The 15,213-nt window shown below is 40.5% G+C and overlaps 1 protein-coding gene across 1 annotated transcript in view; it reads right to left on the bottom strand.

Annotated features, from left to right (window-relative positions):
• Nucleotides 1–14,648, bottom strand: part of LOC121550489 (inactive dipeptidyl peptidase 10) — a 382,617-nt gene extending 367,969 nt beyond the window's left edge. Inside the window, exon 1 of the mRNA XM_041862762.2 lies at nucleotides 14,377–14,648. Within this exon, the coding sequence (XP_041718696.1) occupies nucleotides 14,377–14,448 (72 nt within the window). The 5' untranslated portion in view covers nucleotides 14,449–14,648. The remainder of the gene's footprint in view (nucleotides 1–14,376) is intronic.
• Nucleotides 14,649–15,213: the final 565 nt, after the last annotated feature.

Raw genomic sequence — 15,213 nt, 5'->3', positions numbered from 1 at the left:
GGATGTGAGGGTTTATGTTTCCTCCTGCTCGGTGTGCGCCCAATGTAAGGCGCCTAGACATCTGCCTAGGGGTAAGTTACTACCCCTGCCCGTTCCACAACGACCATGGTCTCACCTCTCGGTGGATTTCATCACTGACCTTCCTCCTTCACAGGGGAATAACACTATACTGGTCGTTGTGGACCGGTTCTCTAAGGCCTGTCGTTTGCTCCCTATGCCGGGCCTTCCTACTGCCCTGCAGACCGCCGAAGCGCTATTCACCCATGTGTTCCGGCACTACGGGGTACCCGAGGATATTGTGTCTGATCGAGGTCCCCAATTTATCTCCAGAGTCTGGAGAGCTTTTATGGAGCGGTTGGGGGTCTCGGTGAGCCTCACCTCGGGTTACCACCCGGAGAGTAATGGGCAGGTGGAACGTGTGAACCAGGATGTGGGTAGGTTTCTTAGAACATACTGCCAGGACCGGCCGGAGGAGTGGGCAAGGTACGTTCCCTGGGCCGAAATGGCCCAGAATTCCCTACGCCATTCATCCACTAACCTAACCCCTTTCCAATGTGTGTTAGGTTACCAGCCGGTTCTGGCACCTTGGCAGCAGAGCCAGATCGAGGCTCCTGCGGTGGATGAGTGGGTGCGGCGCTCGGAGGAGACATGGAACGCTGCACACGTCCACCTGCAGCGGGCCCTCCGTCGTCAAAAGGCGAGCGCCGATCTCCACGCAGTGAGGGACCGGTGTACGCACCTGGTGATCGAGTCTGGCTCTCTACCAGAAACCTGCCCCTCCGCCTGCCCTGTCGGAAACTGGGTCGGCGGTTTATAGGGCCATTTAAAGTTCTGAGAAGATTGAACGAGGTGTGTTACAGATTACAACTACCTGTTGAGTATAAAAGTATTAACCCCTCGTTCCATGTGTCTCTTCTCAGGCCGGTGGTAGCTGGCCCACTCCAAGAAAATGAGATCAGGGAGACTCCTCCGCCCCCATTGGACATCGAGGGGCACCGGCGTACTCCGTGCGGTCCATCTTGGATTCGAGACGTCGGATGGGGGTCTCCAATATCTAGTGGAGTGGGAGGGGTACGGCCCGGAGGAACGGTGCTGGGTGCCGAGGAGAGACATTTTGGACCCGTCTCTCCTGACGAAATTCCATCGTGGTCACCCGACGCACCCTGCTCCGCGTCCTCCTGGTCGTCCCCGAGGCCGGAGTCGGCGCACGTCTGGAGCCGCGCGTCAAGGGGGGGGTACTGTCACGGTTTCGGCCGAGGCTGCCTCTCTTCCTTGCTCGGGCAGGCTTCGGCGTTCGTCGTCTCCGGAATACTAGCTGCCACCATTGTATGTTTCTATGTTCGTTTGGTCTGGTCTGGTATTTGTACACCTGTTATCGTTTAGTGTCATTAGTGTCCTATAAGTTCTCGTTGTGTTTGTCAAGTGTTGTGTGTGATTGTTTTCACTGTCGTGCGTTTGGCTAGTACGTTTACTGTTTGCTCGGTTGAGCTGTTCTCCATTTGTGTTGGAGTGTTTTGTCGCACCTGTTTAGTGCGCCCGTTTTGTTTTCGCCTGCGTGCGGAGTTCTCGCCTCAGGGCATTTATTCGTGCTTGTGTTTTGTGCATCCACTAAAGTCTTTTGGACTTACTTTCTGCGTCCTGCGCCTGATTCCACCACCACACCCACCTACAGCAACACTGACAACAATCTATCTGCAATATTAAGCTGTTCTACCCCCCCCCCAAAAAAAAATGTATTTAAAAAAATAATAATAATAATAATAATAATAATAATAATAATAATAATAATAATAATAATAATAAATAGTCTGATGGGGATGTGGATATACTCGGAATACATATCCCAATTGAAATAAATGATCTCACTCCAATACATTTTAATAGACATTTTGCAAAAATAGGTAAGATCTTGCTACCATGGAAAGGTAAATACCTGTCAATTTGTGGAAAAATCACACTATTTAACTCTTTAGTATTATCCCAGTTTACCTATTTGCATATGGTCAAGCCATAGAATGCAATGCAGCATTACCGCAAAAAGGGGGAAAAAGTAAGGAATGTGTCTGTCGGCCCTGCATTAAAGAACATAATTGGTTAAAGACAATTTTGATAAATAAAAAAGTATACCAGTTTCATTTAAGGACCAAAGGCTTGACATCCGTCCCATATAGATTCCAAAATAGTTGGAAAGAGATTTTTGACGTACCGATTCCATGGCATAGTGTTTATGAACTAATACACAAAACAACGCCGGATTCAAAACTTAGAATTTTTCAATTTAAATTATCATATAAAATTATTGCTACCAATAGAATGTTATTTATATGGGGGATACAATCTTCCCTGCTCTGCAGATTTTGCTGCGAAGAGACAGAATCATTAGATCATTTGTTTTGGTACTGTCAATTTGTAGCTTGTTTTTGGATACAGGTCCAGGAATGGCTAAAGGACTGCAATATTTACCTGGAGCTAGCCCTGCAGATAGCACTACTGGGTCATCTGAAAAGTCATAGTCAATTGATCAATAATATAATAATACTTTTAGCAAAAATGTTTATTTTCAATTTATAATGTGCAGAAACAATGAGAATAGAAAGGTTCAGAACTTTTGTAAAACATCACAGTCAGTTGAAAAATGTATGGCAAATAGAAATCCAATATGGATGGTGTTAAGAGATAGATGGGTGGTGTTGAATGGAGTTGAAGGATGGGACAAATAACAACTAACATCAACTAATCACAACAAGATAACTAATGTAAAGCATACTGTGTCCATAATAAGTATATAGGTTATAGGTTGAGAGCTTTTGTGAAAGAGCACAGTTAGAAAGATATTGCATATAGAAGCAAACCGGATGGACATCATGAAAATGATCTGAGAGTTTGAGGGTAGAGGAAGTTCAGGAGTAAAAACAAACAAAATATAATTATTGTAAAATTGACTGTGTCTATAAAATTGATATAGTATGTATAAGCTGGAAGTAGAGGCCTAAGCATTGTTGTTCACTAGTTTACTCCAATTAGGGAAGGGGTGGTGGGGTTGGAAAGTAATAAAGGGAAATATATTTTTTTAAAGGATATGTATATGTGTACATACAGTTAAAACTTGTTTTTCAACCAATCCACAAATTTCTTGTTAACAAACTATAGTCTTGGCAAGTCGGTTAGGACATCTACTTTGTCCATGACAGAAGTCATTTTTCCAACAATTGTTTACAGACAGATTATTTCACTTATAATTCATTGTATCACAATTCCAGTGGGTCAGAAGTTTACATACACTAAGTTGACTGTGCCTTTAAACAGCTTGGAAAATTCCAGAAAATGATGTCATGGCTTTTGAAGCTTCTGATAGGCTAACTGACATAATTTGAGTCAATTGGAGGTGTACCTGTGGATGTATTTCAAGGCCTATCTTCAAACTCAGTGCCTCTTTGCTTGACATCATGGGAAAATCAAAAGAAATCAGCCAAGACCTCAGAATAAACATTGTAGACCTCCACAAGTCTGGTTCATCCTTGAGAGCAATTTCCAAATGCCTGAAGGTACCACATTCATCTGTACAAACAATAGTACGCAAGTATAAACACCATGGGACCACGCAGCCGTCATACCACTCAGGAAGGAGACACGTTCTGTCTCCTAGAGATGAACGTACTTTGGTGCGAAAAGTGCAAATCAATCCCAGAACAACAGTAAAGGATTTTGTGAAGATGCTGGAGGAAACAGGTACAAAAGTATCTATATCCACAGTAAAACAAGTCCCATATCAACATAACCTGAAAGGCCGCTCAGTAAGGAAGAAGCCCCTGCTCCAAAACCGCTATAAAAAAGCCAGACTACGGTTTGCAACTGCACATGGGGACAAAGATCATACTTTTTGGAGAAATGTCCTCTGGTCTGATGAAACAAAAATAGAACTGTTTGGCCATAATGACCATCGTTATGTTTGGAGGAAAAAGGGGGTTGCTTGCAAGCCGAAGAACACCATCCCAACCGTGAAGCACGGGGGTGGCAGCATCATGCTGTGGGGGTGCTTTGCTGCAGGAGGAACTGGTGCACTTCACAAAATAGATGGCATCACAAGGAAGGAAAATTAGATGGATATATTGATGCAACATATCAAGACATCAGTCAGGAAGTTAAAGCTTGGTCACAAATGGGTCTTCCAAATGGACAATGACCCCAAGAATACTTCCAAAGTTGTGGCAAAATGGCTTAAGGACAACAAAGTCAAGGTATTGGAGTGGACATCACAAAGCCCTGACCTCAATCCGATAGAAAATTTGTTGGCAGAACTGAAAAAGATTGTGCGAGCAAGGAGGCCAACAAACCTGACTCAGTTACATCAGCTCTGTCAGGAGGAATGGGCCAAAATTCACCCAATTTACTGTGGGAAGCTTGTGGAAGGCTACCCGAAACATTTGACCCAAGTTAAACAATTTAAAGCCAATGCTACCAAATACTAATTGAGTGTGTGCAAACTTTTGACCCACTGGGAATGTGATGAAAGAAATAAAAGCTGAAATAAATCATTCTCTCGACTATTATTCTGACATTTCAAATTCTTAAAATAAGGTGGTGATCCTAACTGACCTAAGACAGGGAATTTTTACTAGGATTAAATGTCAGGAATTGTGAAAAACTGAGTTTAAATGTATTTGGCTAAAGTGTATGTAAACTTCCGACTTCAACCGTATATGTATTTAGGTGTGTGTATGTATGTATGTATGTATGTATGTATGTATGTATGTATGTATGTATGTATGTATGTGTATATATATTTATATATATACACATACAGTGGGGAGAACAAGCATTTGATACACTGCCGAATTTGCAGGTTTTCCTACTTACAAAGCATGTAGAAGGTCTGTAATTTTTATCTTAGGTACACTTCAACTGTGAAAAAAAATCCAGAAAATCACATTGTATGATTTTTAAGTAATTAATTTGCATTTTATTGCATGACATAAGTATTTGATACATCAGAAAAGCAGAACTTAATATTTGGTACAGAAGCCTTTGTTTGCAATTACAGAGATCATACATTTCCTGTAGGTCTTGACCAGGTTTGCACACATTGCAGCAGGGATTTTGGCCCACTCCTCCATACAGACCTTCTCCAGATCCTTCAGGTTTCGGGGCTGTCTCTGGGCAATACGGACTTTCAGCTCCCTCCAAAGATGTTCTATTGGGTTCAGGTCTGGACCTGGCTAGGCCACTCCAGGACCTTGAGATGCTTCTTACGGAGCAACTCTTTAGTTGCCCTGGCTGTGTGTTTCGAGTCGTTGTCATGCTGGAAGACCCTGCCACAACCCATCTTCAATGCTCTTACTGAGGGAAGGATGTATTTGGCCAAGATCTCGCGATACATGGCCCCATCCATCCTCCCCTCAATACGGTGCAGTCGTCCTGTCCCCTTTGCAGAAAAGCATCCTCAAAAGAATGATGTTTCCACCTCCATGCTTCACGGTTGGGATGGTGTTCTTGGGGTTGTACTCATCCTTCTTCTTCCTCCAAACACGGCGAGTGGAGTTTAGACCAAAAAGCTCTATTTTTGTCTCATCAGACCACATGACCTTCTCCCATTCCTCGTCTGGATCATCCAGATGGTCATTGGCAAACTTCAGACGGGCCTGGACATGCGCTGGCTTGAGCAGGGGGACCTTGCGTGCACTGCAGGATTTTAATCCATGACGGCATAGTGTGTTACCAATGGTTTTCTTTGAGACTGTGGTCCCAGCTCTCTTCAGGTCATTGACCAGGTCCTGCCGGGTAGTTCTGGGCTGATCCCTCACCCTCCTCATGATCATTGATGCCCCACGAGGTGAGATCTTGCATGGAGCCCCAGACCGAGGGTGATTGACCGTCATCTTGAACTTCTTCCATTTTCTAATAATTGCGCCAACAGTTGTTGCCTTCTCACCAAGCTGCTTGCCTATTGTCCTGTAGCCCATCCCAGCCTTGTGCAGGTCTACAATTGTATCCCTGATGTCCTTACACAGCTCTCTGGTCTTGGCCATTGTGGAGAGGTTGGAGTCTGTTTGATTGAGTGTGTGGACAGGTGTCTTTTATACAGGTAATGAGTTCAAACAGGTGCAGTTAATACAGGTAATGGGTAGAGAACAGGAAGGCTTCTTAAAGAAAAACTAACAAGTCTGTGGAGAGCCGGAATTCTTACTGGTTGTTAGGTGATCAAATACTTATGTCATGCAATAAAATGCAAATTAATTACTTAAATATCATACAATGTGATTTTCTGGAATTTTGTTTTAGAGTCAGTCTCTCACAGTTGAAATGTACCTATGATAAAAATGACAGACCCCTACATGCTTTGTAAGTAGGAAAACCTGCAAAATCGGCAGTGTATCAAATACTTGTTCTCCCCACTGTATATATATATTTGCGAGAAAAAAAACACATATGGGGGATTGGAAGTGATGCAGACAATTACTTTGATGGACCTTACAATCTATCTGCAATATTAAATCTGATCTACCCCCCTAAAAAAAGAAAAAAGAAAAAAATACCAGATGTATTACAACTTACTGTGGTAAAGACTAAGAATACTAATACACAAATATTTTAAAGAGGAGGCTTTACAACGTAAAGTCTAATATTTGTAAAATTAATCTTTCCTGCCCTCTTTTATACTTGTGTCATATGAATAACTAATGGTCTACAGAGCTCTCAGCAGAACTGTCAAAAGCTTAAAGAACTTTGAATCACACCTCAAGCCTCAGCTCAGACCCCAATGGCCCCTATTACCAGCTCATGATATATTCACATTCGTCCATTTTGCCGCAGGCTCTAAAAGCTAGTTGAACCTAAGGGATGGTCAGTTCTGTTCCGAGGCTATAATGTACTTCAGTAATATGAAGCCTAGGAAGCCTCAGGGTTCAAGTCATTAGTACCTTCTGTGAGAATCAAATAATGATTACTTTCTGGTCCATTCAGTAGTTGGAAATGGTATGTTACATTCTGACTTGTTGCTTTTTTTTATAAAGAGTATTGGTTAAGGCATAATCCTTGATATAGGGACAAATAAGCCACCTCTTGGGAATAGGCACTGATATGCAAATGAACAACAGATATGTCTCAACAAAACAAATTAGTGACACATTAATCAACCATTCCTCAGTAAATAGAGAGAATGAGAAAGAATAAGAGATGCACCGCAGAGAGAGAATATATTCAGATCAGTTGGCATACCGGCTATAATTTGTAGAGTCACAGACTGGCGAGGCGATGCAGTTATTCTTTTGAGACACACTCAAGCAATCTATCACATAATGAGGATGGCTGACAAGCAGCCTGCAAAGCGCCAGTTACCGGCAGTTTTTTGGGAAAATGTATTTGATAGATCTTAGGGGATTGGGGAGAGAATGCACTGGATGCACCTCAAAGCTTCATTAACCCACCACTGCTATTGTTTGGGACGGGGGAAGTAGAGTTGGCTGCAGCGATGAAGGTAGATGGTATATTTAAAGAGAGGTTTTGAAAATGGCCCTGAAATTCAAAATCTAAGGTGCTTTGGGTGCCTATTGTGGGTTAGAGAAAAAGTCAGTGTTATATAAGGGCAATTCAATGGTAAAGGATGTTTTTACTTTAAAATGTATACCAAACAAAAACTATTGATTTCAAAGTGTAACAAACCATACAACTCTATGCACAAGGACTACTTTTAACAATTTGGCCAGACAATTTTACAAAAACACATTTACAGGAAAAACTGTGCAGATACAAAGTTTGGTAACAGAATAAACTTTGAAATCAATGGCATACATTTGTTTGGCATACATTTTAAAGTAAAAAAAAAACCACAACAAATCAGAGTCTCAGCGTAATTCCATTATGATGGAAATGCCCATAGGCAAGTGTACTGTGTATATACTTATTTTTAATCCTTTATTTAACCAGAGAAGTCACATTGAGATTTGCATATCTTGGCCAAGAGAGCAGCTTACATACTATAATTACACAATAGACACATGAAACATATTAATGAACGGGAGTTAAAACAGTGCAAAGTGCATAACATAGATTAAAAGAACAGGTTTAAAAACATATGCAAAATGTGGTCAGCAGCCCTCAAATACAGGATTTAAAATCATCAATCTGAATAAAATATAGTTTTAAGACTTTCTGCAAAGTGTTTCAAGATGTTGGGGCAGCAAAGCTCAAAGCACTCTTACCAGACTCAGTTCTTGTGTTGGGAAAGTGTCAGAACAGGATGTTCATTCAAGTTTCAAGGATTGTAGCTTTTGAAATATGCTAATGTCATCAAATACTACCAAACACTGAAATAATATTACCGTCACTAACATCCCCGGCAAACAATGTTGGCCCATGACGTCTTAATGACATACAGTGCTATGAAAAAGTATTTGCCCCCTTTCTAATATTCTCTACTTTTGCATATTTGTGATACTGAATGTTACCAGATCTTCAACCAAAACCTAATATTAGATAAAGGGAACATAAGTGAACAAATAACACAACAATTACATATTTATTTCATAAACAAAGTTATGCAACACCCAATTCCCCTGTGTGAAAAAGTAATTGCCCCCTTACACTCAATAACTGGTTGTGCCATCTTTAGCTGCAATGACTCCAATCAAATGCTTGCAGTAGTTGTTGATCAGTTGCTGTGGAGTAATTTTGGCCCACTCTTCCATGCAGAACTGCTTTAACTCAGTGACTAACATTCAGTATCACAAATATGCAAAAGTAGAGAAAATTAGAAAGGGGGCAAATACTTGTTCATAGCACTGTATTCTCTGGTTGTGTACATCCTGACCATGATGTCGTAAAAGACGTCACAATGTTGTCAGTGCAACCAGTTTTGCCCACTGGGTCACCACAGTCGATTCAACTTCACTCATCATTCTTCCATCATCACATTCTTCCATCATGAAAACCCACAGTCCTCCCTCTTCACTCCAGTCTCAACGTCTCTATTTTCTCCATCATAACCCTTAGTCAGTCTTCCACAATCCTATCAGCCCATTATTCAGTTACTGGCCTCCATCACTCCTCCATTATAGGGTCCATTAACCCCTACTTCCCCTCACAGTGACCCTTCATCATCCAGCCTTCACTACAACTTCATATCATCACACGTCAGCATCATCCACATACTGCGAAATATGAAACAGATAGGCCTATCACTTTGGATTTGTCATATCTAATTGTTTTACGTTATGATATGCTATATTTCTACACGGTACAATTAAGTTCACATCAAATCCACTACAGAAATGCGTGCGTCATATGTTTCTCTCTCGCTATGCTCTTTTTAATGGTGAATAAATACATGCCGTCATTTATAATTATTTAATGAGCATGATTACTAATTAATGAACTTCTGAGATTAGTTTTACCCCACTGTGTAAACTAAATTAGTAATATATAAATATTGGTTTCTCTGATATGCAATTACTTTCCCCAAATGCTCTCCTACTCAAAATTGCTTTCTCTCAAACAGTGAATATCTGAGGTTTGGGTTATTGATCTTTGCAAGTGAATTTTGTACATGACAGTTGTGATTGCTTTCTCTCAGTTTCTCAGTTTGTAAGTGGCTGTGATTGCAGTATTGGGCCCTGGGGGAGGGGGATTGCAATACTCACACAAATTTCTCCAACTATGTGTGAATGGACTTATTTGTCTGGTTCTTAAAGCAAAACCAGCCCAAAACTGTCTTAAGTCCTACATAGAGTGCAAAGTAACAGGGTGAGGGGTCCATAAGGTCTGATACAATCACACTCACTCACACGTGTAATCATAAAGAGCCGATGGTAAGCATGCGAGCAGTTACCTAACTGTTTAATAAACTACAATACAGACACTTTTATAAGACAGATAAGACACCCTTTAGTGGGAAGGGGAAGTAAATCCATAATAGTACCCTACCTACGCCTATATGACAGCCAGCCCTGGTATTGGACAATGGTCTTGTGCTCTTATAACCTTATCAGTAAGGCGGTTGCAGTATCCCAGAAGACTACAGCCACTATAACCTTGGCTTCACTGGCGTAGCACATACCCCCGAAAGAATTACAAGAAATTAGCTTTAAAACAGCAAAATGTGTAGAATTGCAGGAAATTAGCTCAGGGATTCTTGAAAATCGTGACAATCCTTGTCCGGCAGGTAACTTTATTTTTATAGTAAAAAAAAAAGATTTTGCTGCATTATTTGAGCTAAAAAATTACATTTAGGGACATTTTATAAAGGGAAAATATATTTGTTTGGGGAATTTTCAAAATACTTTCAATATTATTCATTTCCATGTCGGCTCTATGCCTGGAAATGCCCTTGTCCGGAGCAAAGGATCCCAATTTCAAACTCTCTAAAAAAGTGTTATTATTTATATTTTGGGGGGAAATGATCGATATTAACTTACTAATTATCGTATGTAGTTTCTTGCAATAGCCCTCTGTGACTTTAAAGAATATTTTTCTCAAAACCTTATTCCTAAAAGATGTGTCCGGAGATTTGGTCAACTTGTCTAAAATCCTAAATTCATCAGGAATGAGCAGGGTCAGCTATACCATAAGGACCCATTATTCATGTCCTCATTACATGTAGTACAACAAGACCACTAATGCTCTGTACATTTCTCTAATTTTGATAGATTTAAACAAACAATATTGGAATCACCATGGTAAAAACAATAAACTGTCAACTTAATCAGCCTGATAGACTAAAATATAATATGAATTGTGGTTAAAATATGTTACATTTAATTAGGTTTTAGTCATAAAGCAACTGAGGAAAAATTACATTGCTACTGTGTATACCACTTGAATGAAGAAGAGCAATTCAATTTTTGTGAACTCCTTAAAACATCAACTCCGTCAGATTTTTGTCTAACGTCAACTCCGTTAGAGTGCTGAAAGATCTGATAGAATGTTTGTTTTCATTGGGGATTTTCAAATTAAACATTTCCCATATGTTTCTATTGAACTTTTATTTTTAGAGGCAAAAATATGTCTGTATTGAGAATCTGTTGTCAACTGTGTCAGTGGCTTAAACAACTGTCACTGATGGCTAACCCCCTTAAGATCAATGTTTCGTCAATATTAAATATATATTGTAATCATTGTTCTGCAACATATGCTTAAACAATTGAAGTATTTGCTGTGCTAGACCTAAGGGATAATGTTTGCTTTATAAATGTTGTTTTATGTTCCAAATCTAGAAAAACATGCCAAAATGCTAACGAAATTAGCCCTGGAGCATTTAATAGTGCTGTAAAACAAAACAAAAATAAGTTGAGATTTGTATTACATATTTGAATAATTTAAGGTTAGAATTAAACAATCAATGCCTTTAAACACTTGTTGGACAATAATTGTAAAAATTAAATGCCTTTTATGGTATCTGACAGACTAATCCAGTTAGTTGCATTTAACAAATTGGAGGTTGTTCCTTTACATGGTTGATAGACCAAAGTATCAGCTATCAAAATATATTTCAAACGTTATTAATATTAAGACAAATAATTGTGGAAAAAAAGTTGAGATTGTCCCCTTTCAAGAATCCCTGAGCTCTAAAACAGCAAAATGTTCTCTCAGCCTCATGGCAAAATGTGTAAAATAGCATGAGATTAGCTATTAAACTGCACCTTTTTCTGACCGCGAAACTGCTCTAGGCCACTGTTTGGCTTCCTGCTTTCTGATGGAGCCGGTTCAGTTTATATCCCCATCAGTGCTTGGATGGACCTGTCACTTTTAAGGACCAGATTACTGAACTGCAGCTGTCAGCAGGAGCCTCGGAGAGTTAAAGCCCACAAAAAATCAGCTGCTTCTTCTTCATTGGATTGTGTATATAAAGAGAAAGAGAGGAAGACATGGGAGCATTTAAGAGGATCAAAGAGGCTGGTTAAGATCCAAAACACTGACAGGGGGAGGTCAGGCACTGGGAGGGAGATTATCTTTTTGTTTGACACAGAGGTGGCCTAAAGATTAATCCAACTGTGTTGCAAAGTATGGTAAATTGGTTCCTGTTGTTTAATGATCTAATACAGGACCCAGGACAGGTTCGCATGAGATCAAGGAATAGTTGATAGTGTTACATGCTGCTATGTTGTCTGGAGTTTGAAATGCTGCTGTGCCCTCAATTTGAACACAGCACAATTTGTACTCTAGCATTCTAGATGTAACATGTTTTTCTGAAAGAAAGTAGCCCACAATAGGTAATAGGGGTTGGGTCTTTCACGTCGTCAATACTCGTAATGTTTCAATACATCAATATTAAAAGGTCCAGTGGAGATAATTTTGTCTTGGAGTGTCTCACTGTCATTCAGGTTTCAAGTATGCTCCTGAGCTTTCCTCTCAAGAACGAACTAAGGATAGATCAAATTAGTCAGCCAGCCTATTGTTCTGTCCCATGTCAGCACCATGCTGCTGTCCCCAAGTACTGCCTAGTCTCTATGACTGAGGCTCAAATAGGGTTGCAAAATTCCGGGAACTTTCAATAAATTCCCTGGTTAGGGGAAAGGTTAGCTAAAATGCTACAGTTGTCCCCAACGCAACTTGAACACGCAACCTTTGGATTACTAGACGGTCGCGGATTTCACCCAACCTAGTGGTTGGAGGATTCCCGGAATCCGGAGAGAATAAGTAGGAAATCCGGAAGCCTCCAACCAGGATTTCCTGCTTATTCTCTCCTGATTCCGGGAATCCTCCAACCACTAGGTTGGGTGTAATCCGCGACCGTTTAGCAACCCAAAGGTTGTGTGTTCAAATTGCGTTGGGGACAACTGTAGCATTTTAGCTAACCTTTCCCCTAACCCTTATTCTAAACTTAACCCAATTCACCTAACCTGCTAACTAAATTCACCTAAACCATGTCGTTTTAGTTCCTCTAACCTTTCACGTAAATTATCCTAAACGCCAATGTAAATTCTAGCCATCATTTTATAGTTACTACCAACAAGCAACCTGGTCTCAGAGAAAGACGTGTACTAGTATACGTCCACCAATAATTATTTAATCCAATTTGTATGCTATTGTATGACCAGGTAAGGCGTAAGATACTATACGTAAGATACTATACGTTACCTAACATAACATACTAAATGGGTACGTAGAGAATAATATGAATAGCCCTATACCACATTGTCTCCACTCACAGAATCACTGCAACCCTTGGACAAGCATCCGACGTTATATGGAGTGGCTGATGTGGTCCTGTATATGGCAGAACGCTAACAAGAGCACTTATGTAGGCAGGCCTGGCCTGTGCAATCACAGGGTAATAGGACTGTTGATGGCAGAGGTTGTGTCGCTGAAATCAGGGCTAAAGACTAAACACAACACCCACAAGAAGCATGCAACGTCAAACCAATTTGGTTAGCTTGAAATCTCTCTAATATCAATCTGGAGTCAAATATTTGACACTGCATATAAGACCCAAGATGTGTGATCTTATGTCTAAAACACCAAAGACTTCATGATGCAACATGTTTACATTTTCCAGCCCAAGACAAGTCGGCTCATCAAAAGGCATGTTACAGGTCGATGTGGCCCAAATTCCCTAGCACAGGATTTCCCAAACAAAGTCCTCAGGACCCCAAGGGGTGCACGTTTTAGTTTTAGCCCTAGCACTACACAGCTGATTCAAATAATAAACTAATTATCAACCTTTGATCATTTGAATCAGCTGTGTAGCGTTAGGGCAAAGACTAAAACGTGCACACCTTGCGGTCCCCAGGACCGAGCTTGGGAAACGCTGCCCGAGACGTCATCATATACATTCATGCTTATTAAGGCAATCTGTCAAGCTTTATATGGCACCTAAATAATAGCCTATAGGGATGGTGGCTTAACGAAAATAACGCCACATGTCATCATATTTTTCTATTTTCTATCAAAGTGGGTGGGTAGAATCGATATGCACTTTTCAAAGGAAGACTTTGGAAGCATATATTATTTTTCGCTCTCGACGTGATGTGAATTTGAAATGGTTGTACTGCAGCATTGTTTGTGGATACAATGCTCTACAATATGTGCATTTTGGTTTAACATATTGTTGAACATGCTGAACAGTATTCAACATACTACTGTGGGTGAAAGGGATCTTCATATATCCTAATCTATATGGTATTACTGCAACATTTCTCAAACCCATCCTAAAAGCAACAACAGCCACCTAACAGAGAATCAACTAAGTCATGTTAAGAGTTCTGGTCTCTGCGCAAAGCGTTCCATCACCACAAAGTTACTTATGCGCATAGAGGTGCTCACGTGGAACTTCTTGTTATTTTACGTAATGACCCAAGCGCAATAACCCAAGCCTAATGGGGCAACAATTCTGTTTCAAACTCATTTAAATTATACAATGCCCTGGAGATATAAAGTTCATACCTTGGCCATAGCCTTCGAAGACGCAGAAGACTGGCATTTCAATTGGTGCGAAACGCCGGCAGTTTGGTTCATCTTGGAAACCCACGAGCCGTTCCAATCCAAAAAAGGTCAAACACCTGGTAAACACGACCAAAATCAAATATAAACCAAGCACCGTTTATCGAGAAACTCCCCGTTGGATATGTGGACTCCGAGTATTTGACAACTGACTCTTTCACCACCCGAGAGTCGTGTATGACGCGCGCAACTGGCTTCTCCTCTTCCTATCCAGTGCTTGCCTGTGGCAACCACCACGCGTGATCGGTGCAAGTGGGTGCAGCGCCGGCGCATAGGCTATCTGGTACTTGTGGCGCTGTCTGTGGTTTGAGCCACAACACCACAAACCAAAACAGCCTTGGGGAAATGTGAAATCGACTAGACATGTACTATATTCAATTGTCATCAATTTACTCGGAATCATTGTGAAATTGTTGATTCCCATTCAAATATACAGAGGAGTTTGTGAAAACAGCAATTTTACTATTGATACAGTACACTCACATTATCAATAGTATTGCAGTAATGAAGTCATAAATAATCATACAGCTTTGTTTAGAATTATTACTTGAAAGGGAAGTAGAGCTAACAAATGATGCTACTCATCAACACAATGCACCATTAACTAATGCTCATTGGATGTTATCCTTATGATCAGGTTTTACAGCATAAAGCATACTATTACATAGGTGGACTAGTCAATAGCTAAGGTGTTCTAAATGGATTACAAAAATAGAATCACATTTGTTGACTAAAATCTAATTACTACATGGATTGTGGCACGCATTAATTCCACCACTG

This window comes from Coregonus clupeaformis, chromosome 4, assembly GCF_020615455.1.
Source record: "Coregonus clupeaformis isolate EN_2021a chromosome 4, ASM2061545v1, whole genome shotgun sequence".
NCBI lineage: Eukaryota > Metazoa > Chordata > Actinopteri > Salmoniformes > Salmonidae > Coregonus > Coregonus clupeaformis.
Note: the sequence above shows the minus strand (reverse complement) of the source record. Positions and strands in the feature narration are given on the sequence as shown.